The sequence below is a fragment of the Drosophila ananassae genome, chromosome XL, assembly GCF_017639315.1.
Source record: "Drosophila ananassae strain 14024-0371.13 chromosome XL, ASM1763931v2, whole genome shotgun sequence".
Classification (NCBI taxonomy): Eukaryota; Metazoa; Arthropoda; class Insecta; order Diptera; family Drosophilidae; genus Drosophila; species Drosophila ananassae.
This window is the reverse complement of record NC_057931.1, coordinates 8,428,987-8,456,799: the sequence shown is the minus strand read 5'-3', so window position 1 is coordinate 8,456,799 and position 27,813 is coordinate 8,428,987. Positions and strand designations below refer to the sequence as shown.

At 38.4% G+C, this 27,813-nt stretch overlaps 1 protein-coding gene and 1 long non-coding RNA gene across 4 annotated transcripts; one reads left to right on the top strand and one right to left on the bottom strand.

Annotated features, from left to right (window-relative positions):
* The first annotated feature begins 1,050 nt into the window (after positions 1-1,050).
* Positions 1,051-24,996, top strand: LOC6502096 (serine/threonine-protein phosphatase beta isoform). 3 transcript variants are annotated; one of them, XM_044717229.1, is made up of 6 exons: positions 1,051-1,759; positions 4,231-4,653; positions 23,445-23,792; positions 23,852-24,195; positions 24,254-24,388; positions 24,458-24,996. In XM_044717229.1, the coding sequence occupies exons 1-6, from the start codon at positions 1,708-1,710 to the stop codon at positions 24,569-24,571; spliced, it is 1,416 nt and encodes a 471-aa protein (XP_044573164.1). In that variant the 5' UTR covers positions 1,051-1,707; the 3' UTR covers positions 24,572-24,996. The 3 variants fall into 3 exon arrangements, with proteins under 3 accessions (XP_044573164.1, XP_044573165.1, XP_044573166.1); XM_044717230.1 differs by lacking the exon at positions 4,231-4,653 and having other exon boundaries at positions 1,056-1,759; XM_044717231.1 differs by lacking the exons at positions 1,051-1,759; positions 4,231-4,653 and adding an exon at positions 18,631-18,646.
* A 1,350-nt stretch (positions 24,997-26,346) lies between these two features.
* On the bottom strand, positions 26,347-27,404 carry LOC123257564. The gene is made up of 2 exons (XR_006507665.1): positions 27,143-27,404; positions 26,347-26,952 (listed from the first exon to the last, which is right to left on the bottom strand). It is a non-coding gene; the product is annotated as an uncharacterized LOC123257564 (long non-coding RNA).
* Between the last annotated feature and the right edge of the window lie 409 nt (positions 27,405-27,813).

Here is a 27,813-nt window from a genome sequence, read left to right as displayed (position 1 = left end):
TAAATAACAGCTGCTCTAAGCTACTCTGTTAATATAATTTCTCAAAAAAGCGTGTAAGCGTATTCCAACTGCAAACGGAACCAAAAAAACTGTGTAGCTCAAGGAAGCGGCCAAGTAATTCCATTTTAGGGTAGTCTGTGGTCCCAGGTTGAATTCTTTGTTAATAACTTCGGCCCCGTAGTCATCGAGGTGTAGTTCGAAAGCCACAGTCGAAACGACTGTTACGATGACGGCCAACGCGAAAGAGACCCAGTTGTTCTTCAGAAAGTTCACAGCTTTTTCGGTATTCATCTTGATGTTCGTTAGAAGTCACAATAATATTCAAATCCTTAACTGTTTGATCGAGGTTATATTCTCTTCTCTTTTTCAAGTTGAGCTTCGGGTTTTTTTGCTGAAAACCTTGATTACTTTTTACTTTTTTGAAAGTTTTTTTAGTTTTTAGAGATTTGAAACTTTTAGAAAATTGATCCAGTCGGTTGCGATACTTGATACACAATGAGTTCAGTTCAACGTTCAACGTTACAATCTCTTGACATTTCAGCAAAGGCTACTGGGTTCAATAAGTTTTGGTTATTTTTGAATTGGCCACAGCCGACTATGATCCTTTTAGAATTTAGTATTTTAGTATTATATGTAGGCAAGCACCTACAACTATCGATAACTTTTAGCTGTTGTTTCCGCTTACGGTCGCACAAAAAATATTCTTTAATAAAAATCATATTATTTTATAGATTGTGACACTTTATTTATCAGATTTTTTGGTTAAAAATATTTAAATAATAAATTTTATTATCAATCTTCCTCTGACTGTGCTTAAGGGAGAGCTTTTTGGTATTAAAATAGCTATATCTAGATACAAACCCTATAAAATATAGAGAGTAGATAATTTGTTTATATCAATCTGTTTATTTAAAGCTTAATAATGTCGAAAACAGCGGGAATTTAAATTTTGGCGCTGCATCGAACTGAAAATACCAGAAAAGTTGACTTAAATACGATACTTTTATCCGATTTGTATATTCCGGTTATGAATATCGATATTTCGATATAAATAAATATTTTCGACGTCCCTGCTGTCGAGTTTTGTTTTTGGCGGAGGAGAAATCAGAAATTACGGGCAACCGCAGTGGTTAACAAATTCTCAGTGCTATAGAGCCGACGACTTTATTTATGAACCTCACTTGTTTCTGACTCCGATTCCGATCCGGATCGAATTGTGCGGCGTGCGTCAAAGATAAATATCTATATATTTTTTTTTCTGTGAGAACAAACCACGACTGGCAGCCGCCTGGCAAAAAGATCTCCTCGAAATCAAAAAAATTATTTTAAATAAATTAACAACGAAAAAAAGAAGAATCAAAAAGTGAAATTGCCTTTTGCGGCATCTCGACACTTCACTGCTGACACACAAATTACAGTACAGCGAAGAATTTTCATTAAAAAAACAAAAGAAAATATATAGAAAAGGAAAATAGAATAAGAACCGCTGTGTTTTTGTGTGTGTTTGTTCGTGCGTGTTGCTGTTGTTGCTAGTGGTGTGCGTGTGTAGAGTTGTTGCGCCAAAAACAAAAAAAAAAAAACGTTCCAATCGGAATTCTGGCCTGCAAACGGAACAGCTGGCCACAACAACAAATAACAAAAAAACAATAACAACATCAATAGCAGTGTCAAAACGCGGCCAAGAACTTTTTTTTTAGCTGCTGAAAAATGGGCGATTTCGATCTAAACGTGGACAGTCTCATACAGCGGCTGCTGGAAAGTAAGTTTACATTTTCTTCTCCTCTCTAGACCTCCCCTGCCCCCTCCCTCCTTTAACCTTTCACCTTATTTATTTACAATTATTTTTTTTTTTTAATTTATATCCCCGTATGTGTGTTTGTGTGTGTGTGTGTGTGAGTAAGAGCGGGAGAGAGCTTCTTGCCGGAACGGCTATTGCATTTTCTAATTATTGCACATTGTTCGCTTAAATTGCAGCCTCCCGCTGCCCCCCACCCCCATCGGCATTACCCATCTGGTCATGCCGCCGCTTTGACCATTTGAATTTGACTCTTGAATCAATTAATTTTAATTGATTTTCATTGCTTCTCTCGAAAACAACAAACTGCGCTTTACATTCGGGTCTTGTTGTGTTCTCTCATTAGCCTTTACATAACGGTTACAGGCCGATCTCTGTTAGTGGCGCCATCTCCCTCTCTCACTCCTTGCTCTCCCAATCCTCTCATCCTCTCTTTTTTTAGTTTTTTTTTTTAATTTATTGCAAAACATTTGTCCGATTCTAATGACGTCATCGCTTCAGTTGCCTCTGATACTAAAAAAAAGTGATACTGATAATGCGGGTGATTCAAAAGCAGCCGGAGAGCCAAGATATCGACAGAGAGAGAGAGCCGTGAGAGAGAGAGAAGTCAGGAGAGGGAGTCACATGAGCCTGATAAGAGGATCCCGTTCATCGCTATTAGAGAAGGTTGTTCGGGGATCGTGTCACGTGCCCATCACTAGGTTATATACAACTATCGCAGGAGCAGACAGTAGATATTGGCTAAGGATAACAAAGATATAAAATAGTTTTATTTTTAATATTATTATTAATGTTTTTAGTTTATTTAAAATTAAATTTAATTTTTGTTTATAAACCTTAAAAAGAAAGTGTTTAATTGCATTTTTCCTTGTTTTCTTTTTCAAAATTAAGTCACAAATCATTTCTGATTGTGTCTGTTGTACTTGTCAGCCTTATGAGTCTTAAAAAACCGGAAATTAATTTAAAAAATGGAACTTTGTTTTAAAAAACAGTTACAGGTATTTTTAAAATGATTTAAGATGTTTAAGGAAAAAAGTGTTAAAGTTATTTTACTTCCTGCTTAATTATAAACTAATTATAAAATTGAATAAAAAAAATGTATTATTTTCCGTGAAAGCCAATAACTACTGTGGCTAAGCTTAGATGTCTTCGGCAAGGGGGTTGTGTCATCAGCGTCATCATGCAACCTTCCTGGAAAGCGTAAAAGCGCTAAATAGTTTACATTTTTGCAACCTCCCTGTGTCTCCTGCCCCGCCACGCCCTCGCCCCCTCTTCTGTTTTGGTGGCAACATCTCCGAGGGTTGCTTAAGCCGCTTAGTGCTTGTCTCGCTTTGCGAGTGTCAGCCAATGTCGAAGATGAGTCGGTGGGTGGTGGGTGGTAAGTGGGTGGTGGTGGCAAGTGGGTGTAGGTGGGTGTTAGATCGTGGCTTTGGCTTTCGCCTGACGGCTGACGGGGAAATTGCATTTGAATATTGCGCTTTTCGGTTTTTGTCCATTTCCGCAATGAGTTTCTTTTTTTCTACCTCTCTCTGATTCTGTTTTTTGGTTTCACTTTTTTTTTATTTTTTTCTAACCAAAAGATGACACGACCCAAGTACAGTGGAGATTGCCAAAAGGAGAGAATAAGGAAAGGAAATATTAAATATTAAATACAAAATATTAAATGGTAATATTTTTATAGAAAAGTTACCGATTTTAAGGAGGATTTAAGATTAAAAATTATTTTAATAAAAAAAAGGTCAAAGGAGGGTTAGATAAAAAACAAAATAAAATATTAAATAGCAAGAATAGTATAGAAAAATTCAAATTTTTAAGAAAAATTGAATATTAAAAAGGAACAACACTACAGTCCTCTTAGCCAGTCTCCACTGTCTGTGTCGCAAAAAACTTGGATGACAAATTGGATGAGAGACTCGGGACGGATACTTTGGGTGAGATGATGATAGAGTTAGAGATGGCGAGGGGAGGGTGGTGGTGGTAGGGGGTAGGGGGTAGGTGGGGCAGCAGCCCAACCCAACCGAAGCGCTTCTCAAGGTCGTCGAGTGGGCTAGGTCAGGGCACAGCCAACCAGCCATCCAACCCACCAAACCACCAACAACTATGCCATTCTTACCAAAAATCTCATTAATTTTGTTGTATGATGTGTGTTTGTGTGACGTCAGTGGCAGTGGCAGTGGCAGCATCAGGATACAAATTTCATTTTTCAATTTTTAGGGCACTTTACTGTCTCTACCATCTGTCACCCCCCCATCCCCTTCCCATCCGCTATCATTTTTTCAAAATTAAATAAAAAATAAAAAGCAAGCTCCTCCCGCTGCCTGCCCTCTATCCCCCCGGAATGGTGTGTTTTTTGTTCAATTTTTAAGTTATCCCCACCTTCTATACATTATATACTATATATATATATATGATCTATGATCTACGATCTATGCAAGATTTCAAAAAGCAAAAAGAGGCGGAAGAGCACGCCCAGAAGCTGCTCATTGCCCAGCAGTTGGCGGCTGCCGGCGGTGCAGCTGCCGCAGTGGCTGCCGCATCCGTTGCCGTTTCCGCATCATCGCCGACGGCCAGTAGTAGTGGCATGTCTGGGTCAGGATTTGGTTCCATTGCCGGTTCATCTGGAGCTGGTTTTGGTTCTGGTCCTAGTCCTGGCTCAATATCTATTTCCGGTTCCGGTTCCAATGATCCTTTGGACGATCTCACCGAACAACAGCGTCGTCTGTTGCAACAATACTCGATATCGGCGCCCAGCGAGACCATGATATCCGCCGACGGTGACCAGATCACGGTCCACCACCCACGCGAGGAGCCCAAGAAATCGAGATTGAAATTGCGCGATTTTTTCGTCGCCGAATTTGGTATTAAATCTAAGCTTTAAAAAAAAATACTACAAAAAATATTAGAAATTCATCTGCTAGTGGATTGTGTTGTTCGTCCTTAACGCCAGAACGCCAGAGGACTAGGACACCTGGCGCTTGTTTGTCTCTCATTACTATTATTATTTTTTTGGGCCACCATTTCATTCCAGTTAGTAGCTACAGTAGTTAGTAGTTAGTAGCTTAGTAGGATGATCACATTCCCTCCCATCCAGATGTTATGGCAGCTCTTAAATAACTTTCAAGTGATTTACAAACTTTGCTTTGTTTGTTTACAATCCTAAATCTTCAAAAAATAATAAACTCTGGCAGCTAAAAATACAAATAATTAGTTCCCAGGCACTTTCCAACTACAGCCTCTATTTTTTTTCACCTCAAATATTAAACACTTTACACAATTCCCCCTGATTTCATTTCTGTTTAGGCATTGCAATTTACTATTTTCAGTGTCAGAAGCCAGAACCCCCCAATGCCTATTTGTTTTTTTTTTTTTTTTTTTTTTTTGATTATGCAACCAATTTGTAAGCCCCCAAAAATCCAAATCTCTAATTGTTTTCACACAACGACCTAAAATCCCCACCAATCGTCATCAAATGTAATGCGAAACAAATTATATAAATCAAAAGTGAACTGGGTCTCTGCGAATATATATCATACTATATACTATATATTCTATATATTCTAGAGAGTAATGGAGGGGGAGGGAGAGAGCTCTCTACCAATTGTTGTGTCCAAAAAGGGAATCTCGTTGAATGTGACACGCGACATCGCCAACAAACAATATAATATAATATATATATATCCCCACCGACCTGGTGATAAACAATAATCATAAACTCTACAAAAATTGATTGGCGTCGAGTGCGCAAATAGTCAAAAAAAAAAATACAAAAAAATATTTACCACTGACATGAAAAGCGGAAATATTGCGGATAGACATATATAGTATTTTTAGTTTTTTTTTTTTTTTGGGTTTGAAGTTCATTCACGTGACCCGATGACTTTCCTAATCAGTGCCAGCTAGAGTGCCAAAGACAGTCAGAGTATCGGAGTATCCTGGCGAAGGTTACCGTTGTCACCACACCATTACCTTTACCATTACCATTACCATTACCATTACCATTACCACCCGGTACTGGCATTAGCATTAGCATTAGTATTAGCATTACGGGCTCACCTTGAGCTCCCATGTCGGCCCAGTGAACTCCTCTACCAGAAAGGAGGGAGTCACTACAAGTGACAGAGGTACACTATGGAGTAGGGATTGAGGTTGAAGAGTTGGGATTTGGGGGAGAATTCAGGTTCTAGAGATGGTATTTTTAGATTATTTTTTAAATAGGTTCTATAGATCTTTTTCGATGGCAGATATTTACAAAAAATATATTTTAAAAGGGTTTTTAATACTATATACTATATTCTGCTCATTTTTGGCCTTCGCTATTTAAGTTATAATTCTCAAGTGGTTCTAGCCTTGCAATCCTCGAAGAATTATGATTCTCAATAGGTTCTAGCATTGATTTTTTAAGGAATTATGATTCTCATTTGGTTCTAGCTTAGAAGATCTGCAGAATTATGATTCTCAAGTAGTTCTAGCTTAGCAATCCCCAAGAATTATGATTCTTAAGTGGTTCTAGCTTAGCAATCCTCAAGAAATATGATTCTCAAGTGGTTCTAGCTTTGAAAGTCTTCATAATTATGATCCCCAATAGGTTCTAGCTTTGAAACCCCTAAGATTTCTTAAGAAATAATAATTCTGTAAGCTTCTATAACCTCACCAGCAACAAGTCAGCCAAAAAACCGTAACCCCCGAAGTATTCTTTTGCTGGCTAGTGCTATTGATTGGCTGACTCCTCCAATGCCGCCACATCCTGCTCCCCAGAGTGATGAGAGTGTGCCAAGGCTCCCTTTTGGCGGCCTCTCCGAGGGTTCCGTTTCGTGCCTTGACAAATATCCTTCGTTATTTTGATGCAATTCTAATGTTTGTATAATATTTGTATAATTGAGTTGGTTGACATTTCCTCTCCACTGCCCCCACTGCGCCACCCCTGTGTGTGTCTGTCGCCAGAAGTCGCATGTCAGGGTTGTCATCACTCCACGAAAAATAATACTCTCTAATATTTGATTTGCAAAAACACTTCCAAGTAATGTGATTATGAGTTTTTAGTCAAACTTTAAGAGGTTTCTGAGGGGGAGAAGTGATTAATTATCTGAATAATAGGCAGGGGGGGCTTCTGAATGAAAATTGGAAAAATATAATCAAGGGAGGGCATCTTCAAGGTGCAACGCTGATTGAAAATAGAATTTGAATGTCGCAGCCTTCGAGCGAGTCAATAATATTAATAAAAATAAAAAAATTACAGAAAGCCAAAGCCAAGATGGCTTAGATTTAAGGATAAGAGTGGCTCTTGTATCCTTTAAGTGGTTTTTGATTAGCCTTGGGGCCTAGTTTCTGGCAAGTAATCAGTACTTTTTTCAATTTCTTCCCTCAACCACCAAGGCTTTCTCTCAAATTGTAGATACTTTGGCGGAATACCCAATTATGTTAACCGCTAGTCCAGTCGAGTGTCATAAACACGGTCTAAATAAGAAAAAAAAAATAAGAAAAAAATAATAAAAAAAAATAAAAAACAGCCAACGAAACAGAAATCCACAAACAAACAAAGCAACCTGCATCGCAAAAGGGGGATTCTCTGAGGAGGGGAAGACATCAAAAGTATGTTCATTAAATACAAAAAAAAAAGAAAATGAAAAAAAGATATTGTATCTAAAAAAAACACAGAAGAAAATAAAACAAAAACAGAACACTCGCTTCATGCATGCTTAAGCACAGTGAACCCAAAGCATGAAGTACAAAGCACTAAGACTAGGCACTAAACACTAACTAGGCACTAAGCCATAGCGGACGTGACTATTACACTCGCCGAAATTTATTACAAATAATTTAAAATTTAGAGGGCTTTTCATTTTGGCCCCAGGAATTGTCGTTTTTATTGTGACAGCTTGACAGGTGGTTACTTTATTTTTAATTAGTAAGTTTATGGATTTTTTAAATTTTTTTAAATTTGCGGGGGGGGGGGGGGTATATCATGATTTTGAGCAAAAATTGATGAAATTTTTTTTTTGGTTAGTTTTTCTAAAATTTCGATGCAGATCGACGAATATGAGTTTTCTGATTCATAAATGGTATTCCGTTCTAGAATCGGTTAAGAAATAGCTAAGATGTGCACTCAAACCTACTTTAAAAATTTCGATTTTGAAAAAATTAAATATATTGAAAACGTACTTTCAATTTTTTAATTTTCCGATTGGAAAAATGTGCATAACTCAGCTAATATTTATCCGATCCAGGAATGTCATACCTTTCCGATCTTAGAACTTCGAGTAGAATCATTTTCTATCAAAACCTGGAAATAAAATTTTTTACCCGTTTTTCGAAAATTTTCAAAGGGGGTACATCATGATTTTGGGCAAAAATTTATGAAATTTTTTTTTGGGAAATTTCTTAAATATTTTAATGCAGATTTATGAATATGAGTTTCTCGATTCGTAAATGGTATTCCTTTTTACAATCGGTTGAGAAATAGCCAAGATATGAACTAAAAACTAGGTCAAAATGTTTGATTTTGAAAAAAAAATAACCTATGCCTGATTTTTCGAAATTTTGAAATGGAAAAATGTGCATAATTTGGGTAATACTTATCCGATTCGGGAATGTTATACCTTCCCGATCTTAGATCTTCGAGTAGAATCATTTTTAATCAAAACCTGACATACAAATTTTTGAGCCATTTTTCGAAAATTTTCCAAGGGGGTACATCATGATTTTGAGCAAAAATTTATAAAAAATGTATTTGTCAAATTTTCCAAATATTTTAACGCAGATCGACGCTTATAAGTTTTCTGATTCATAATTGGTATTCCGTTTTAAAATCGGTTGAGAAATGTCTAAGATATGAACTAAAAATTAAATGAAAATATGAGATTTTGTAAAAATATTTTTTTGCAGTGTAGTGAGTGGGGAACAGCAGTAAGCGGCGCTTCTGCCACTGTTTACAGTTAATACAATTGCAAGTGCTTTAATTATAATTTCCCCAGTGCCCCCCCTCCACCTCCACTCCCCTCCAGCCCACCTATGTATGTCTGCCATATCTGGTTCTATTTTGGTTTTATATTTTCCTTTTTTTTTCCTTTTTTTTTTTGCGAAGAAACACACAACACGTCATACGATATGACACTATAATTCTCGCCAGCCGCCCACCTGCCACCTGCCCACCTGCCCTATGGCCTCTGTTCTCTGGCCGCCCACCTGCCCCGCCCACACATTGCGTGCACTTGGCGAATAAAAAGAGAAAAGAGAGGGAAGAAAAGGTAGAAAGGAGAAAGCGAAAAAGAAATTGCCGTTGTGGCTAATGACACGTGTGTGTGTGTGTGTGGGTGTGTGTGTGTAGAGGTCCTGCCTGAAAGGATACTTGAGGGCTTAACGGGATACTCGACCAAAAATTTTGAAGGTCACCTGGCAGGCAGGCCTGACTGCTGATACTGTGGGCCATCCTAGGGTGGCCTTATAGCTCACCAAAAAAAAATGGAACAAAATTGTAATTTCTCGCTTACTTTTTGGGTGAAAAAAAAAAAACAAAAACACGCCCCAGACTCGTGTCGGAGAGAACTTAATAATACATTTGACCTTTTGGCTTCGTTTCTGGGCCGTTACTTTTGGCCTGGTTAAGACTGGCCACTGGAGTTGAAAGCGATTGTTGCACACTTTAAGGCGTTGTGGCGTGCAGCAGAATGTGGCAAGCAGAGGTCGTCTTGGGGGGAGGGGTTGGTAGGGGAGTGGGCTGGTCTTGTAATGGATTCCGGAATGATTGAGCTTTCGGGTTGCTGAGCTTGGCTGAGGAGGCTCTTTCTTGGCTCTTGGATTTGGAATTTTCAAATAAATAATTTCTGGAATTTTGACAAGATAAGGAATGTTTTTGGCAAGGATACGAAAGGATTTTTATTTTTTTTTTTTGCTTAAAGGTAGTGGTTCAAGAAGACTTGAACAGAAAATATTATTTTACTAAAATATTTTATAGATTATATCACAAAAATCGCTCATTTCTCTCTTAAATAAGTCTTTTTTAACTCAAACCTTCTCTAAATAATAAAATTAAAATGAATTATTATTCATTAGTCCTTCTAAAAAGTTTCTTTTTAACTTAAAACCCCTTTACTCTTTATTTTTTTAAATTTAAAACAAAAAACCATATCCTTTTCCTAGGTTCTAGTACCTAAAGGACCTATACTTTCATTAAAAGTCCTCTTTGTTCTCAACTATTATTTCTAATAAAAAAAGACTAACATAGACCCGTGATTAAATTCCCTTAGTTAGTTTCCCCTGATTAGTTTTTAGTAATTCCATAAATGTGTAAAAAGGTCAGTTCGGCTTTTATTTTTATTTTTAGTTTCAGTTTCAGTTTTATTTGTTGGATGGAAAGGAAGGAAGTTCGCAGCAATTAGGGTTTTGTTTTTGGCTATTTTTTGAGTGAGTGGGAGGGAGGTGATGGGTCAGAATTTTCAGCTTTAACACCTTGCAACAGCATGTTGAACAACAACAAGTTGCAACAACAACAAGTGGTAACAACAACAATAACAGAGAGAAAACAACGAGAATAGCAAGAATTTTCGCAAAACGCCAACGCAGTTAACGCCCCTCGAGTCTTTGACGTCACGAGGTGAGGTACTCCCAGCCCCAACCCCCACCCTCACTCGCCCTTTTCACCTTTTGGTTGTCCCTTCTCTTTCTCTCTTAAGACTTGCTGTTTCAGTCACTCTTCTGATTTATTTTTAAGTGTTTTTAGGACTTTATACCAATTTATTTTAGATTTAAAATTATTTTTTTTATTTTAAATATTTTAAACTTTTTTTTTTTTGAGTGTTTGCTGATGCGGTCCATGATTTATGATGCCCACACACACACACACACATCACCCACTATTACACCTACAAGACGACCCACGCGCACACAAGACACTTCCACTTCCAGAGAGGTGAAATTTTGGGTTTTGGGAGGCAGGAGGTCCTTCCCCCAACCGCCCTGGGGGGTGGCTCTAATTGCTGACACATCCCATAAGCACCCCCAGAAGCCTCCAGTACCCCTAGCACCCACCTAGCACCCAACTAGCACCCCTAACATCCATCCCCTTTCAGGACGAAGCATGCAATTTTAATGCCCATTGGCATTAGAGGACATGGGCCCCCCCCTACCCTTTGGCCCACAGAGACCGCTCCTGCAATTTTCATGAGTCAGAACCGAGAGAGAGAAAGCTATGAAAGTATAAATCAACAAAGTTTCCACCAAAAGTGGAAGAGTTGCCAAGTGTTGGCCAGTTTTCTTGCCTTACTTTTTTGGGGAGAAGACCCAGTTGTCGCAATTCTGCAGATTTTGCATAAAACATGTCCAGGACCTTCTGGCAGGACTCTCCTTAAGGCAAATTCCACTTTAAGCTGCTTACAACGAAAGTGTGTGCCTCAAAGGACGAGCTTCAATAAGAACAATTTACTTCTAATTGTTAAAAAAAAAATAAAGAAAATATATATTTTGTTCCTTCCCTGAGGGTTTCGAACTCTGCACCTGACTCTCTGTGACTTGGCAACCCTGGAAATTAATTGCGTTTTCAAATGCAGACTTGGCTTTGTGATTTTTCAAAAAAAAGCATCCTTATTGGTACTGCCACTTGCCACTTGCAACCACTAGCCCACTTAGTGCTACCTGCCACGTGTCCTGCCACTGAATTTCAGGCATTTTCTCAACTTATTTTTAAGGTTCAATAAATAAATTCTGCCATGTGCCTTGACCTTTAGGCCCCGGCCCGGCCCAGTAGAGTGGGGTGGTGGGATGGGCAGTGGCCCACAGTGGGCGTGGCTGGGAGCCGGCACGGGCCAAACAAATTGCGGCAAAAAAGCAGATGTCTCGGGTTCTTTCCGGTCACAGCCCGCATCATTATCAAAATGCGGTCGTCGGACAGGCAGCCAGAGAGGATCCTTGAGGGAAAGGCATTTTATACACTGAGAGAAAAGTTTGGGAAATTGAAATGTCAGATGCATTTAATAAATTAACTTTATTTCAATGTCAAGGTTGCCAGGTAGCACCCAAGTCACCCACCTGGCACCCACCCTGGAAAGTTTTAATTTTATTTTTTATACAATTTCTTATTATTAAAATTTTTTTTTTAAATAATAAAACTCTCCTTACCTGCCACTGCATTATTATTATTTTTTTTTTGCCAACCCACCCCCTTCAGTAACTTGACACCAAAATGAAAACAAAACAAAAAAATACTTTCAAGGCGATATGTAAATGAAATGAAAATAAAAACAATATTAAGGCTGGGACTGGGGGCTGTCCAGGGGGCGTGTAGTTATAGGGCGGATCTGGTGTGTTATTTCTGGGCTCTTAATATTTTTGTTATGACTCTTAATTAGCAAATAGCCAATGCAAATGTTTATTCAATTGCCCGGCCTGGCCCGGCCCGTCTCGGCCCGAAGGGACTCACTCTTGCCACGGTCCAATTGTATAAACAATTTCGACACAACAGGCCGGAGCCAATTTAACGGCCGATTCGATGGGGAGGCGTTGCATATTCGGCTAGGAGAGCCACTCGTTATGCAACTCTTACACTGTTTACTCACAAATTTTAAACAAAAAACAAAAATAAACAGGAGACAGATAGTCCTTGAGGGTTTTGGATTAATAAAGAGACTATTTAAAGGGGTTTTTAAAGGGGTTTTTCGAGATTAAAAACTAGAAAGAGGGCAGATTCAGTTTCCTTTTTATTTTAATTTATAAATTTAGTAATAGTAGTACTTCTAATTTTCATATTTTATTTACAAATTATAGCTTGAAATTGACATTTTTTTAAGATTAATTTTTAAAAGGAAAATTATATTTTTTGTAAATAATTATAATCCTAAAAAAATCATATCTAAAAGGGCAAAGATAGGCATACATTTTTGTAAAATTGAATTTATAATTAAGACTTAAGACTTGAAATATATAAGTTTTCCTCTTCAAAAATTTGTTTATTTTCCTCAAAACTATACCAATTCCTTCTTAATATTTCAACCAGAAATATTACAATAAATTTTTCAAGTAATATACATAATTAACCCGAATTTAAGCTCATTTCTCAAGAAATTTGATGAAAAATTTCACTTGAAGCGTTAAACCGAATCAACTTTCGGGCAATGTGGGCTGGTATGCCCAGTGACTTGAATCAGTTCCATTAAAATGGACGATTCTTGCACCATATTTATGCGGCCAACCATAAATTACAGCCCAAACATGGAAAATATATATATTTTTCTTTTGTATATATATCTTTTTGAAGAAGCAGCTGATAATTGGGTTAATCGACGACGACCCTCACACACAGCGAGTGTGTGAAATGCAATGGCTATCCAAAAACTTAAGAATTTCAGAGAGTCAGGAAACAAAATGTATAGAAAGTGTTCATTACTCATACGCCGTGTATGCCATGGCGGCAGTTTCAGTCTCAGTCTCAGTCTCTCTTTCTTCCTCATAGCCTTGCTATTGTTTTTTTGCTATTATTATTGTTGTTGTTATTGTTATTGTCAATATGGAATGGCTATTTTTAAGGTCGCCCTGAGCAGTACGTGTGCTTCTTCCAATTATCGGCGATAAGATAAGTTGGAAAAACGCTTACAACGCCACCAAAATAAAAATAAACCAAAGAAAGACAAATGAATCATGGGGGTGGAAGGGTAATGGTAATGGGGGGTTGTTCAGTGGGTGGTTGGCTGGCTGGTGGGTGGCTAGTGGGTGGGTGGCATGAGGTTGACAACAATTGGCAAAAAAAAAAATAAAATAAAAAAAATGTTTCTTCCGCCTGCCGTCGTCGGTCGTCCACGACAACAATCATAACGAGGCGCTAATTAAGCAAAAGCTTCAAGTAAATAAAATGGAATTTGCACTCGCACTCGGACTCTCAGATATAGAAAACACACACAGAAGAACATCCCGTAGAACATCGTCGTAAAGGCCATCCCGACCTAGCCACCCACCACCCACCACCCACTACCCACCCACACCTCCTCTTACTCGCATCTCCTTCAAATGTTATCGCAAAAATTAATTGTTATGATCTTGGTAGACAGTTGTAATCGATGATCTATTTACTTTACTTTTTAAACAATTTAATCGATTTTTATCGATTTCAATTCAAGGAAATTTGGAATTTTTAATACATATTTCATTTCCGGTTTTCTCTTTGTGCTATTTTGGCTTAGTTTTGTTGGAAATTTTGATAGTATTTATGGAATTAAATAAAATATTAACTATATAGTTTTTAAAATTTAATAGTTTTTTATTTTTAATGAATTTTAGGCTTACATTTAAAAAGAGAGATGAAAATGATGACAAATAGTTCCTTATAATTCTCAACTAATCAGAAATAACTAAAATATCGATAACAAAAGAAATATAATATCGATAAGAAGCCAAAAAAGTCAAAACTCCTCCTAGAAAATGGTATATTTCTTGACCAATTTAAAGGTAATCCCCATCGTCGATCAGGCCAGTCTTCCATGCTTTCGGGGAAGTGGCCGTTCTGGCCCCATTCCTCTAGAATTCCTGGGCCCGGCGTAGTTTCTGCAGCCACATCGCTCGATAAATGGCCAAAGGCGATGGCGACGAAAGCCAAATGAGTGCAGTTGTTGTTGCTTTGCGGGGGGTGGGTGGGGAGGTAGCCTTAAGAGAGGGGGTTGGGGGCCAAGAATTCAGGGAACTGCTTACAAAATCGATCGTACTAAGGGGGTAAGGTAATGGCATAAGAGAGAGTGTTTATAAGAGAGTGTGTGTAAGAGTGTAAGAGTGTGTGAGAGTGTAAGAGTGTGTGTGGCATTTTCAATGGCTGGCCGAGCGCCATTCAGCTGCCCCCCCTACCTACCCTCTGGCCCTCTGGTTTTCTTGCCTTTTGCTTTCGAGTTTTCCATTTTCCAATTTGCCAGGCCAGGCCAGGCCAGGCAGTCGAAAAAAAGCGTAAAAAAAATGAAAAAATTAAACAAAAGCAACAGCAGCAATATGCTAAAAATAAATGTTTATTTTATAAGATTCTCTTCTCGTTTTCTCTCCCATCTCTAGGTGCTCCCCCCCTCTTTCTCTCCCTCGTTGCCTCTCCCTTTCTCGCTTTCTCTGATAGCACCTTTTCTTCCCCAACAGACCCCCCTCACAGGTTCCACGCGCTCAAAACTTATTTTTTTTTTCTTTTTCAAGATTGTCATTGTTTGTTCCATGTTGTGGAACATGCGGGTGGAAGAACAGGAACAGGGGAGGATGACAAAGAAAAGGGAAAACAAGACAGATAAGAAAGGAAAAAGGAACATTTTGGGAGGAAAATTGGAAGGAAAACTCATGTTTTTTTCGAGTGGGAGTTTGTCTCTTTTTTTCAATTTGTTCTTTTTTGGTTGATACTAAATATAAATTATAATAAATTAAATAATTAAGACAAAAATTAAGTAAAATCTAAAAAAAAACAAGAGAAGATAAAAACAAGAAAATAAAGTATTTGTTTTTCTTAGAATTTCTTGTTTTGTTTATTATTTTTAACTTAAAAAAGTTTCTATTAAGAAGTCTAATTAATTGCTTAACTAACTAATTTTTAATTAGTAAAATAAAATATTTCCTTTTAAAGCCCCAAAGTTATATATTTTTGTATTTTAAACCAAAAATATAATTAAATCTTTATACTTTGTCCCTTATTTTGTTTTATTTTCTTTTATTTTATATATAAACTATTAAATTCCAACAATTAGGAGCAAAAACATATAAATTTCCATTAGAATCTCTTTCCTTTTCAATTAATTTAAATTGAAAAAGAAAATCAAACTATTCGCTTTTCAAGTACAAACTATAATTGGTTTCTTATGGATTTTTCCTTCTTTCGAAAAGGAAACATAAAAACCGAAAATCACCAGCCAGGTTGGGAAATAAAAAAAGTGTTTTGTTGGCGCTTCTGTTTCTGTTTTTTATCCAAAAAATCACAGAAATGGATGGAAAAAATTGTTGTTTTTTTTTTTCTGGCCAATGCTTTAAACAACATTATTTATTTATTTATTTATTTGGTTGCGTTGCGTTTGTTGTTTGCCTTTCGAGTCGACAATGTTGTCGCTGTTTTTCTGAATCAGAATCACAATTTTGGTTTTTTTTTTTTTTTTTTTTTTGTCAGAAGCACTGCCGTGCCAAGGCAGAAATTGATTTTTATAAATAGCGCGCATACGCAACGTGGTACGCACTGAAGTAGAAAGGCACATGTGCGTGTATTCCATTCCTCCTCTACATATTCCATGTTTCTATGCATTTTTTCTTTTCCTTTCCTTATTATTATTATTTTTTTTTCCAAGGCAACAATAGATCGCTTGAATGGCTAGGAAGTTGCACAAAAATGTTCGATTTGATTCGATTTGTTCTATGAACTGAACTGGAAAGTGCACAAATACGAGATGAAGAGGTCAAGGGGTTAGGGGGTTAGAGGGCATAAAGCCAAATTCCACAGAAAATGATTTCCGAGAAAGATACTTAAAAAAAAACCTAAAATAGCCCCAGTAATTGTTTAAAAAATAATTCTTTTTAATTTTAATAAAATTTTTTCAAGTGTAAGTGTTGTTTGGATTGCGATCTCTGCGTTACCTTCTGCGTTCTGTTTAATTTCATTTTACAATTTCAAAAGAAAAACAGATTCCAGAACAGATTCGTTGCTCGAATATTACGCATACGCCATGTGGTGCTGAACAATCCTGAAAAATGTCTGTAGCTGCTGCTTCTGGGTGGCTCTGTGATGTAAATGCCGTTATAATCAGCGCTAATGTGCTTAAATGGGGTCTTTGGGGTCGGGTTAAGGGTTGTGGGGTGGTGAGGTGGTGAGGTTCTTACCTAATGACTGCTGAGGGATCACGTTTCTTTCTAATTTTATTTCTATGTTTTTTTGCTTAAACTTTAGGCGAAAATATGTGCATTTCTTAGCCGTTTGCTTAGCCAATTAGGTTGAGTTTCTTTTGGGCCAATGTCGGGAGGAAGTATTTAGGTGGAATTTATTTGGAAATCACTTGAAAGCACGAACCTCCAGAGGAGGTGAGAGAATTTCTTAGAAACCAGATCCTTAGATTTCAATCCGGGTCAATGTAAAACGGAAACAATTACTGTTTTTTTAGGGGGGTTCTCTTTCTTTTTTTTTTTAGAAGAACATTTTCTTGTACATGTCCTTAATCAGCGTGTGGGCCTGGGCCTGGCCCTGCCCGGCCTCTCCTGTCTTGTACTGTCCCGAAGGCGTTGTGTTTTTGTGGTTATCTTTTGGTTCATTTGCTTGAATTTCAACTTGAGCACGCAAAGGACACTGTGTGCCCCAAAGGCGAATGGGCGTGGCACTTAATGGACACAAAAACAACGCCAGCTACATATATTCGACAGTAGATTCTCATTGCCAGGCATTACGGTCAAAGGTCGTGGGGCGAATTGCCTTGTAATAGTGGCTGTTAGAGGGACTGTGTGGTAGTGAACTAATTCCAAAGTAAAGAGCCTCAAAAGCACAAGATTTCGACATTGAACTGCGAAGGGGGAACCAAGATAGTGTCTTGAGAGAGAGACTAAAGCTATATCCTTAAACCTCTTTAATCACTTTCAAACAAACCCTATTAATTAAATTACAATTGACAGGCTTCCCTTTGAATGACATTGTTCCTGAAAACCACAATATCCTTGCCAGGCTTTAATCAAAACTGTTAATTAAGTTTTCGATGCAATCAAAAAGGGATATGTGTATATGGGAGATACATATATGAAATATTTAAGGACGAAGGAGCGGTGTTGAAATCAATTTCTCTGCCTGAAATGGAAAGCAATTTTACGGCTCAACTGCCGGCTGATGGCTTTCAACCTGATCTGCTGCTGAGCCTTTAACAAAATATCCTTCCGCAGGAGTCTAAGAATATAATTAATAATGGTTGGATGGAAAAAGTGCAACATTTTGAAGTAACTTTTACGTTTTTGGTGTCGATCAAGCTGTCTCTAAGCTGCCTTCCTCGCTAAGCCAACTTTGGCTTAACCCAGAAACCTTTATCCTTAGACGGCCTGAAAAAAAAAAGTTCCATTTTGCACTTAATTTGCTTTTGCTGAAAGTTTTTAGCCTCATCCTTTTGGCCCCGGCCCCGGTGCTGGTGCTGGTCCTGGTCCGTGTCCTGGTGGCCGGTGGCCGTGTTTATTCGCCGACTGTGTCCACAAAGTTTCATCTCTCGGCAGTTTTCCTATCTAAATGGCTTAACGTTTTCATTCAGTGCTTCCTGCTTCAGACTTTGGTGTTTAGACCAGGGCACTGAGAGAAATTTGCTATAAGATACCAGGTACTTTCATACATTTTTTTTCATAAACATAAAAGGATAAGGTGGGATTATGACTTTAAGATTATGAGTTTTTCTATATTTTCTATTTTATTTTTAAAGAGAGTATGATACCCGGTACTTTTCTAGCTTTTCTTCAGATAGAAGGCTATAATTGTACTAATTTTTGTATTTGATTTGGCCCGAGCTGCGGAAGTTGAGCTCCAAAGTTTCCAAAGAGAGGGGTTTGGGGCTTCGGGGACGAATGTTTAACTTCTGACAGAAGCACAGCAGCGACTGCTCCAGTTTACCTAACCCCTGGGAGATAATCGGGTCATGAAATGGCTGGGGAGGTCCTTTAACAGCGAGTGTGTAGTGGGGGGCATGGATCCTTTTTAACTCCATCAGGCTTCTCTCCAGCTCTCTAGTGACTTGGAACTATGTTTTCGATGAAATATTTGTCATTTAGAGAGTTATTTTTGTTTTCTGGAAATAAAGGAACATCTTTAAGGTCCCATCTTTAAGCCTTGATTGTAATCGCATATCCTTCTGGCTGGATCAATGCGCTTCTGTTTTAATCCTGTCTGATGAGCGCTTCTGCGGCAAAGTAAGTCATCAACTGTTGCACCACCACATGAAGGATGAATACCTCCTTTCCACACCACACACACACTGACATACGTTTTTAATTTGTGCCACTGTGTGTGTGGTGTGTAGTGTGTGGGTGGGTGGATATAATGAAAGGATACACATCCTTTTTGTCTGTTGGGCTGCCTGAAGAATTGTTAATCATGATGAACCAGTTAGACGTGACAGCAGACAGCATAAAGTCGGGAGAGATGGAGGGCTGGGTGACTGGGTGGCTGGTGGGTGACTTGGTGGGTGCCCTGGTGGGTGACTGGTGGGTGACTGGTGGGTGGCTGGTGGAACTGGCACACTCGCATGCTCTGCCCCGCCCTGCACTGCCTCATGTAAAATGCATGACAAACAAACATGCGCGTCTTTTTTGCTTACGCATAATGTTGCCACCACCCACTGAACCACTTCCTTATTCACTGCCCTCCGCTTTCCCGGCTCCTTCCTCGGTGCTTCCCTGCCATTTCCCATGCCCCCTTGCCCTTCCCTAAACATCCTCCGCTCTTCCTGATGTCTTCTTTCTGCTGACAAATGCCTGACAGTCTTCGCTTCGGCCTGGAGTGGAACATTGCGGAAATTTGCATATAAAAATGGGAAATAAAAGTCCCATCACACCCCTCCCCCACCCCTCCGCACAGCCATCTATATCTGTCCATTTCCCTGCAGCATGTGTGCGTCCCAAAGAGCGGCAGTTCCTCCTCGATTTATGTTTTTATTTATTGCCCAAAAATACATCCTTCAATTGATTGATTTTTAAGGCTCTGTAGCTCTATGAAAGGGGACAACTTTTGTATAAAAAGGATCAACAAATCACTGTTGAGGATCAGGTCCTTGCAGAGAAAAATAAAAAATAAAAAATTTAAAATTAATTATTAAAAACAGCGCCCTCCTCCTCGATTCTCATAGGTGGCACTTAAGTGGCGCCAAAAAGTAAAATAAAAAATAATTATATCTATTTTTTTTTTGAAAATAAAAATTTATTAATTAATAAATAAAAACAGCGCCCTCCTCCTCGATTCTCATAGGTGGCACTTAAGCGGCGCCAAAAAGTAAAATAAAAAAAGAATTATTTCCATTTATTTAATTCTTTTTTTTTGAAAATAAATAATAAATTTATTTTTAAAAAACAGCGCCCTCCTCCTCGATTCTCATTGGTGGCACTTAAGCGGCGTCAAAAAAGGAAAATAAAAATATTTATTGTTATATTAATTTGAAAATTCAATTAATTAAAATTAAATAATAAAATAGCGCCATTCTCCACCCTCCACCTTCTCCTCCACCTCCACCTTCTCCTCCACCTCCACCCTACTCCTCCTCCTCCTCCTCCTCCACCTCCACCCTACTCCTCCTCCTCCTCCTCCACCACCACCCTACTCCTCCTCCTCCTCCTCCATCTCCACCCTACTCCTCCTCCTCCACCTCCACCCTACTCCTCCTCCTCCTCCTCCACCTCCACCCTACTCCTCCTCCTCCTCCACCTCCACCTCCACCCTACTCCTCCTCCTCCTCCTCCTCCTCCTCCTCCTCCTCCACCCTACTCCTCCTCCACCTACTCCCTCCTCCTCCTCCTCCTCCACCTACTCCCTCCTCCTCCTCCACCCCACTCCTCCTCCTCCTCCTCCTCCTCCTCCTCCTCCTCCTCCTCCTCCTCCTCCTCCTCCTCCTCCTCCTCCGTCCTCCTCCTCCTCCTCCTCCTCCTCCTCCTCCTCCTCCTCCTCCTCCTCCTCCTCCTCCTCCTCCTCCACCTCCTCCTCCGTCCTCCGTCCTCCGTCCTCCTCCTCCTCCTCCTCCTCCTCCTCCTCCTCCCTCCTCCTCCCTACTCCTCCACCTCCACCCTCCTCCTCCACCCTACTCCTCCCTCCTTCTTTTTCAACCTCCCTTCTCTTTTTTCCACCTTCTCCTTCTTCTCTCTCCTTCTACCTCCTCCTCCACCCTTCTCATTCCTCCTTCACCCTCTTTCTTCGCGCTAAAATTTAAAATAAAAGTAAATAATAATTTAATTAATAAAAATAAATTATTAAAAAACAGCGCCCTCCTCCTCGATTCTCACAGTCAGTACCTAAGCAGCCACCAAAATTTATTTATTTCATTTTTTTTTGTTTTTTTTTGTTATTTTTTTGTTTTTTTTTTGTTTTTTTTTTTTTTGTTTTTTTTTTGTGTTTTTTTTTTTTTTTTTTTTTTTTAATATAAATAAATACTATTCAAATAGAAATAAATGAATAAAAAACGCCCTCTTCCTCCTCCTCGATTCTGCAAGATTCCTTTGGTGGAAAGGCGGAAGTAATTCTTGGGTTTTGGGTCGCCGACCGACCGACCGACCGACCAAGTCGAGAGACCCCATGAATTATGCAACACTTTACGGAAGCAGAGCCGTGCAACAGATTTGAGGCATTCGTGTGGCACAAACAGAAACTCAAGCTCAAGCTCGAACTCAGACTCAAACTCAAACTCAGAGCTATCTATCCGATCCCCAATCGGTGGAAGCCGCGCATAACTTAAACGGATTCCATACTCCGGGGAGTGCATGAACCCCTGGCCTGCATAATTTAGTGTCGGCGGCAGGTCCTCCAGCTCCTCTCTCTTCGTTATCCGACTTCCTTATCCTTTGCAACCTAGCAGCAAGGACCTCCGGCCAGGAGGACTATGCACATGCTACTGCCGTTCCAGGAAGACTGCAAGAGAGTAGGAAAAAAAATGAAAAAAAAAAAAGGAAAAAGTTTGTAAACGAACTTTGGCCCGTTTTGCATTTGATTAACTGCCTGCCTGCCTGGAAGGAAATAAAATAACATTTTACTTGAGATTCAAGTGGAGGAAGGGGGTTTCTTTCTTTTCTTTTTTTTTCTAAAAAATTAACTAGAGTTTTATTATTTAATGGTCTGCTTATTATTTAATACTCTAGTTCACTTTAATCTAATTTACTATAATCTATAGTTCTTGGTAAAGTGTTTAATAATCATTCTGGTAATCATAGTCCAGTACTCATTGAAGTCCAACAATCAAAATGATTACCAAACTAGTGCTATCAGAGGAGGGCTTCAATTCGAAAATAAAATTAATCCTTAGGCATTAGTTCTTAGTTCCTAAAAGTTATTTTAGTTTAAGTTCTTTATAAGGTATTATTTCTTTAAGTTCTAGAGCTATTAACTATTAACTAACTATTACTTTGTTAGTATTTCTTATTATTTTAGTTTTATTTTATATTTATTAAGTATATTAAGTATTTTTGTTATATGATACCCGGTACTTTGCTTTTAATTCTTGTAGAATTTATATACTTTAATGAGTTCAGAAACCAATTCTTCTCTCTAATACAAGTACCGGCTATAAAACTTATTTTTAATTTTTTATACAATTTCTTAACTTTAGATTCTAAAAAATAGATTTTAACTTCAAATTGAAGTATACAAGTAGTAGTTTCTCAAAAAATACCATTTTATCAGGCTATAGTCTCTCAGATCTTCAATATCTTTCTTTCTATATATTTTTAATATATTTGAAATAAACTCCTGATAATATCCCTCTAATATCCTAATTAAATAATAAATATCCTGGCTATGAAAAATCTCCATTTAAAACTAGTTAGAAAGGCAAACTAGTTAGAAGTCCAAAGCTTATAAAGCCATTAAATCGCGGCAATTATTATTGGCTTTGAATTATTGAACAGGACCTGGCAGCCCAGGATTCGCCATTGGGACTAGCCATATCCTGGCGTTCGTTCGATGGCTTTAATTAACGATTACGGAAAATCACAGCTGGGTTTTCTGCCTTTCTGCTTTTCGGCTTTGGCGAAAATGCAATGCTGAGTGACGGCCAGGGAATAGCTGTTGCCCAATCTGCCACAGGGCCACCGTGCCACAGAGCCACAGTGCCACCATGCCACGCCCACACAGTAGCCTCTTACATAGCACTTCCCTTGGGTGTGCCACATGGTGCTATTTCGTTCTCGACCCAAATCCAGAGAGTTGCCACACAACTTTCGGGGAAAGGACGATAGTGTCTCTGTGTGTGTGTGTGTCAGTTTCTGCCATTTTTTTTTTTTTTGGGAGCCATTGCTGGGCCAGCGTTTTGGTGTATGCAAATTTAATTAAATTTTTTGTACACGCCAGACCGAGAGGATAGAGAGACAGCCATAGTGGGAGTGGAGAGGACCACCGACCTAGTTGTATTCCCAGGATAAGGGATAGCTCTGTCATCTTCTCCCTTCAGCCGTCCCTAAAATTAATTGCAGGAAAGTGTGTGTGTGTGTGTGTGTGTGAGTGAGTGTGAGGGGGCGGCAAGGTTACGCCCACTTGTTGGCAGAGGCCTTTTGATACTGTCTTCGAGCAGGGACATCCTGTAATTATCCTGAAGGTCCTGGCACATGCACGAGTAAGCACAAGCACAGAAATCGATGTAAACAGGACGTAACAGAAGGATAGTTTAGTCTGAAAATAATATTTAAAAATTAAATAAGAAGAAAGTAGATAAGCACACTCCTTTTAATCACTTGTACTTGTATTATTAAGACACTTGAGTATGTCATATCCTCCCTTTAAAAAATATCCTGCAGCTACCCCCTTTCTCCGCTCCTGGTGTCGTCTTCTCATGTCTCCGTCGATAGTATCGTGCCGTCCAGATCTCGTCCTCGTGCTCGTCTCTTGCTAATAAAAATAAAAATTAAAATATTGTCAGCTTAAAGGCTAAGCTCTCTTAGTAAACATGCCACAAAATATTAGTTAATTATTCCTTAAAGACTGTTACTAATCAGATATCCTTGATGATCCTTACAGTGCGCAGCTGCCGAACTGGGAAACAGGTGCAAATGACCGAGGCGGAAGTGCGTGGTTTGTGCCTCAAGTCGCGTGAGATATTCTTGCAACAGCCCATTCTGTTGGAGTTGGAGGCGCCCCTGATCATCTGCGGCGACATCCACGGCCAGTACACAGACCTCTTGCGACTGTTCGAGTATGGTGGCTTCCCTCCAGCCGCCAATTATCTATTCCTTGGCGATTATGTCGATCGCGGCAAACAGTCCCTGGAGACGATCTGCCTTCTATTGGCCTACAAGATCAAATATCCGGAGAACTTTTTCTTGTTGCGCGGCAACCATGAGTGCGCCAGTATTAATAGGATTTATGGTAAGTATTTTATACTATTTTTTATTAAATAATATTCATATTTACATTTATTTTTTCAGGCTTCTATGACGAGTGCAAGCGTCGGTATAATGTTAAATTGTGGAAGACCTTCACCGACTGCTTCAACTGTCTGCCGGTGGCGGCGATCATCGACGAGAAGATATTCTGCTGCCATGGCGGCCTGAGTCCCGATCTCCAGGGCATGGAGCAGATCCGACGGCTGATGCGTCCCACAGATGTACCCGATACCGGACTACTATGCGATCTCCTGTGGAGCGATCCGGACAAGGATGTCCAGGGCTGGGGCGAAAATGATCGTGGGGTGAGCTTTACCTTCGGCGTGGATGTGGTTTCCAAATTTTTGAATCGGCACGAGCTGGATCTAATCTGTCGTGCGCATCAGGTGAGTCTATCTATTATTTTTAAATTTATTTAAGATTAATATTTATTTATAAATGTAGGTTGTGGAGGATGGATATGAGTTCTTTGCCCGTCGCCAGTTGGTTACATTGTTCTCGGCGCCCAACTACTGCGGAGAATTCGACAATGCCGGCGGCATGATGACCGTGGACGACACGCTCATGTGCTCATTCCAGGTGAGTCCTTACTATCATATCCCTATCTTAAGGATCCTATCTCAACATCCACATTCTATTCTGTTAAAGATCCTGAAACCATCCGAGAAGAAGGCCAAGTATCTGTACAGTGGAATGAACTCTTCGAGGCCCACAACACCGCAGCGTAGCGCCCCAATGTTGGCGACCAACAAGAAGAAATAATATATCCATCCGCTTCCATTTCCTTAAAGGTTCAACATAAAAAACAAAAACAAAACAAACAACAAAAAAAGTAACAAAAAAAATAATAATTTCAAATGGAAACCACAACAAAATAAACTTTTATATAGATACACACGTATAAATATATATATATATATATAATATAAAAAGAAATCGGTATATATGTATAAAATAATAGAGAAAGGAGTGGCGCAGGAGAGAGGGCAGGATGTGGCAGGACGATATATAGATAATTGTTACGAGCTCTGCGGATTCTGTGTCTAATTCGATAAACTTGCATCTGTATATACGTGTGGCTGCCACAGCAGCAGCAGCAGCACCACCACCACCAGTAGCAACCACAATCCCGCATGCACTGACCCTTGCCACCCACGATCCTCCATACACCTTCGTACACCCCCCCCCCCCAAAAAAAAAAAAAACAGCGAAAAAATTGCAAATAAATAAATAATGAAAAATACAGCGATGTTAAGCAATGAATTTATATATAGGCATATTAAATGTAAACTATATACGATATACTTATATATATATACACAACTTGCAGCCGAGAATCGAAGCCCAGAAAGCCTAAAAGGAGCGAGCAGCAAACGTATTGGGTTTCGGCCCACTGTGCGGCTATGCGGCTGTACAGTGGATCGAAACGCATTGGCTAGCTAACACTTTTTACGTTTTTGGACCCTGAGCTGAGCTTAGAAATGGATTTTTTTTGTTCTCCTCCTATCAACTAAGAGCGCATTGCAAATTTGTCTAACAAAAAAATAAAAAAAAAAAGAAAACGCTAAAATAGCTTAAAAAAAAAAAGAAACCTACGACTTAAGATTAAAAACAAAACAAAAAAAGGGAAAATAGTTCAACTCTGTGTGTGTATTTTATTTATTATTTATTATTAAATATAAACATATGTTCTTTTTGTCATTGTTTAATTAATTTATTCCCTATCGTATGTTATTATTAAAAATTATTAATTAACACGAACGAGAAAGAAACTATTCATCCTTAAAATATTAAAAATATGCTACATATATAAATATATTTTTTTTCATCGTTATACTAAGTTTAAGTGGCAAACAAGAAATACTAAAAACTAAAAACGAAAAAAAAAAAATATGAAACTGTTAACTGGTTAATGGGCATTTAACATTTAAGGCTTGTTTTCAATGCCTAAACTTTAAAAAAAAATCCAAAAAACCTAACTTTAACTTGCCTCACACACACACACACACACACACAAAATCAAGCAAACTAAACGAAAAACTAAAAAAATTTAAACGAATTTTTGAAAGCATTACTTCGAGTACTTGAAACACCAATTTTTTGAGCATGGTTTTATTTAAAAATTAAAAAATTTATTCGTTAGAGATTGTAGATTGGACGCAGATGATGTGAAGAAGAAGAGATCATATATATATATATATATTTAAAGGATATAAGAACAGAATGAATATACTAATTTTTTCATCGTCGTAACTTATTAGATTGTAGTGCCTTTTTTGCCTCCCAAAAAAAAAAAAAAAAGAAGAAATAAAATCCAGAAACGATAACGATCATGTAAACTAACAAAAAGGTTTATATATACAGATCATAAATATATATACAAAAAACAAATATATATATATATATACATAAAATATAAATTTTATATGTAACAAGAGGATCGAACCGCTTACGATCCTCAATCCGCATTAAAACTCATCGATATCGGGTATCGGATATCGGATATCGGATATCGCGGAATGCAATCCAGTCAATTAATTGCATTATGAAAATTATCGAAAAAGGACACGATTATCGCATTTCTCTCTCATTTGGAGCTAATCAGTGTTTCGCCCTCTCCGATTTCCGATTTGTTCTTCTTTCGGCTAACTATCGACTCCCAACCAGTCCCCAAATCTATATTCTATATCCTAGCTAAAAAAAAAAATAAAAATACAAGGATCAGGCTTTGTGTGTATTTGTGGATGTCAAGTTTACATAAACCTATACATATAAATAAATAAATAAATAAATTAATATAAATAATGAAAATACAAAGTATTGTACTACAGCGGAAAAGCCAGAAGACCCCAGAAAAAGAGACGGGGAGACGGCAGAGGGAGAGAGAGCGAGTGTGGAAGATAACAAGAGAAAGAGAAAGAGAGATTGGATAAAAAATTAATATATTTACTATTAAAGATCAAATAAAGATTAATTAAAACTTTATGTAAACGAAGCAACTGGTGTTTTCTTTTATTAATTTTTTACAGAATGGTCTTTGAAGTTTTTTTTTGTTTTGTAAAAATTTCAAAATATATTTCTTTTCTAGGAATCACATTATAACAAATTGAAGGGGATTCTGACACGTTTCCCCATTTATCCACCTTCCGATGTACATAGCTCTGCCAATTCTTATCCGATCGGAAAATAAAGTACCATTTTGTAATCAGCGAACTCAGAAGCCACTTTCCTCATTCAAAATTAGGCTTAAATGTGATTTTGAAATTTTTCGAAATTTTTCAAGGGGTACCCCCATGAAATTGAGGGATTTCCGAGTTTCCCCCATTTATCCACCTTCCGATGTACATAGCTCTGCCAATTCTTATCCGATCGGAAAATAAAGTACCATTTTGTAATCAGCGAACTCAGAAGCCACTTTCCACATTCAAAATTGGGCTTAAATGTGATTTTAAAAGTTTTCGAAATTTTTCAAGGGGTACCCCCATGAAATTGAGGGATTTCCGAGTTTCCCCCATTTATCCACCTTCCGATGTGCATAGTTCTGCCAATTCTTATCCGATCGGAAAATAAAGTACCATTTTGTAATCAGCCAACTCAGAAGCCACTTTCCTCATTCAAAATTGGGCTTAAATGTGATTTTGAAATTTTTCGAAATTTTTCAAGGGGTACCCCCATGAAATTGAGGGATTTCCGAGTTTCCCCCCTTTATCCACCTTCCGAAGTGCATAGCTCTGCCAATTCTTATCCGATCGGAAAATAAAGTACCATTTTGTAATCAGCGAACTCAGAAGCCACTTTCCTCATTCAAAATTAGGCTTAAATGTGATTTTGAAATTTTTGGAAATTTTCCAAGGGGTACCCCCATGAAATTGAGGGATTTCCGAGTTTCCCCCCTTTATCCACCTTCCGAAGTGCATAGCTCTGTCAATTCTTATCCGATCGGAAAATAAAGTACCATTTTGTAATCAGCGAACTCAGAAGCCACTTTCCTCATTCAAAATTAG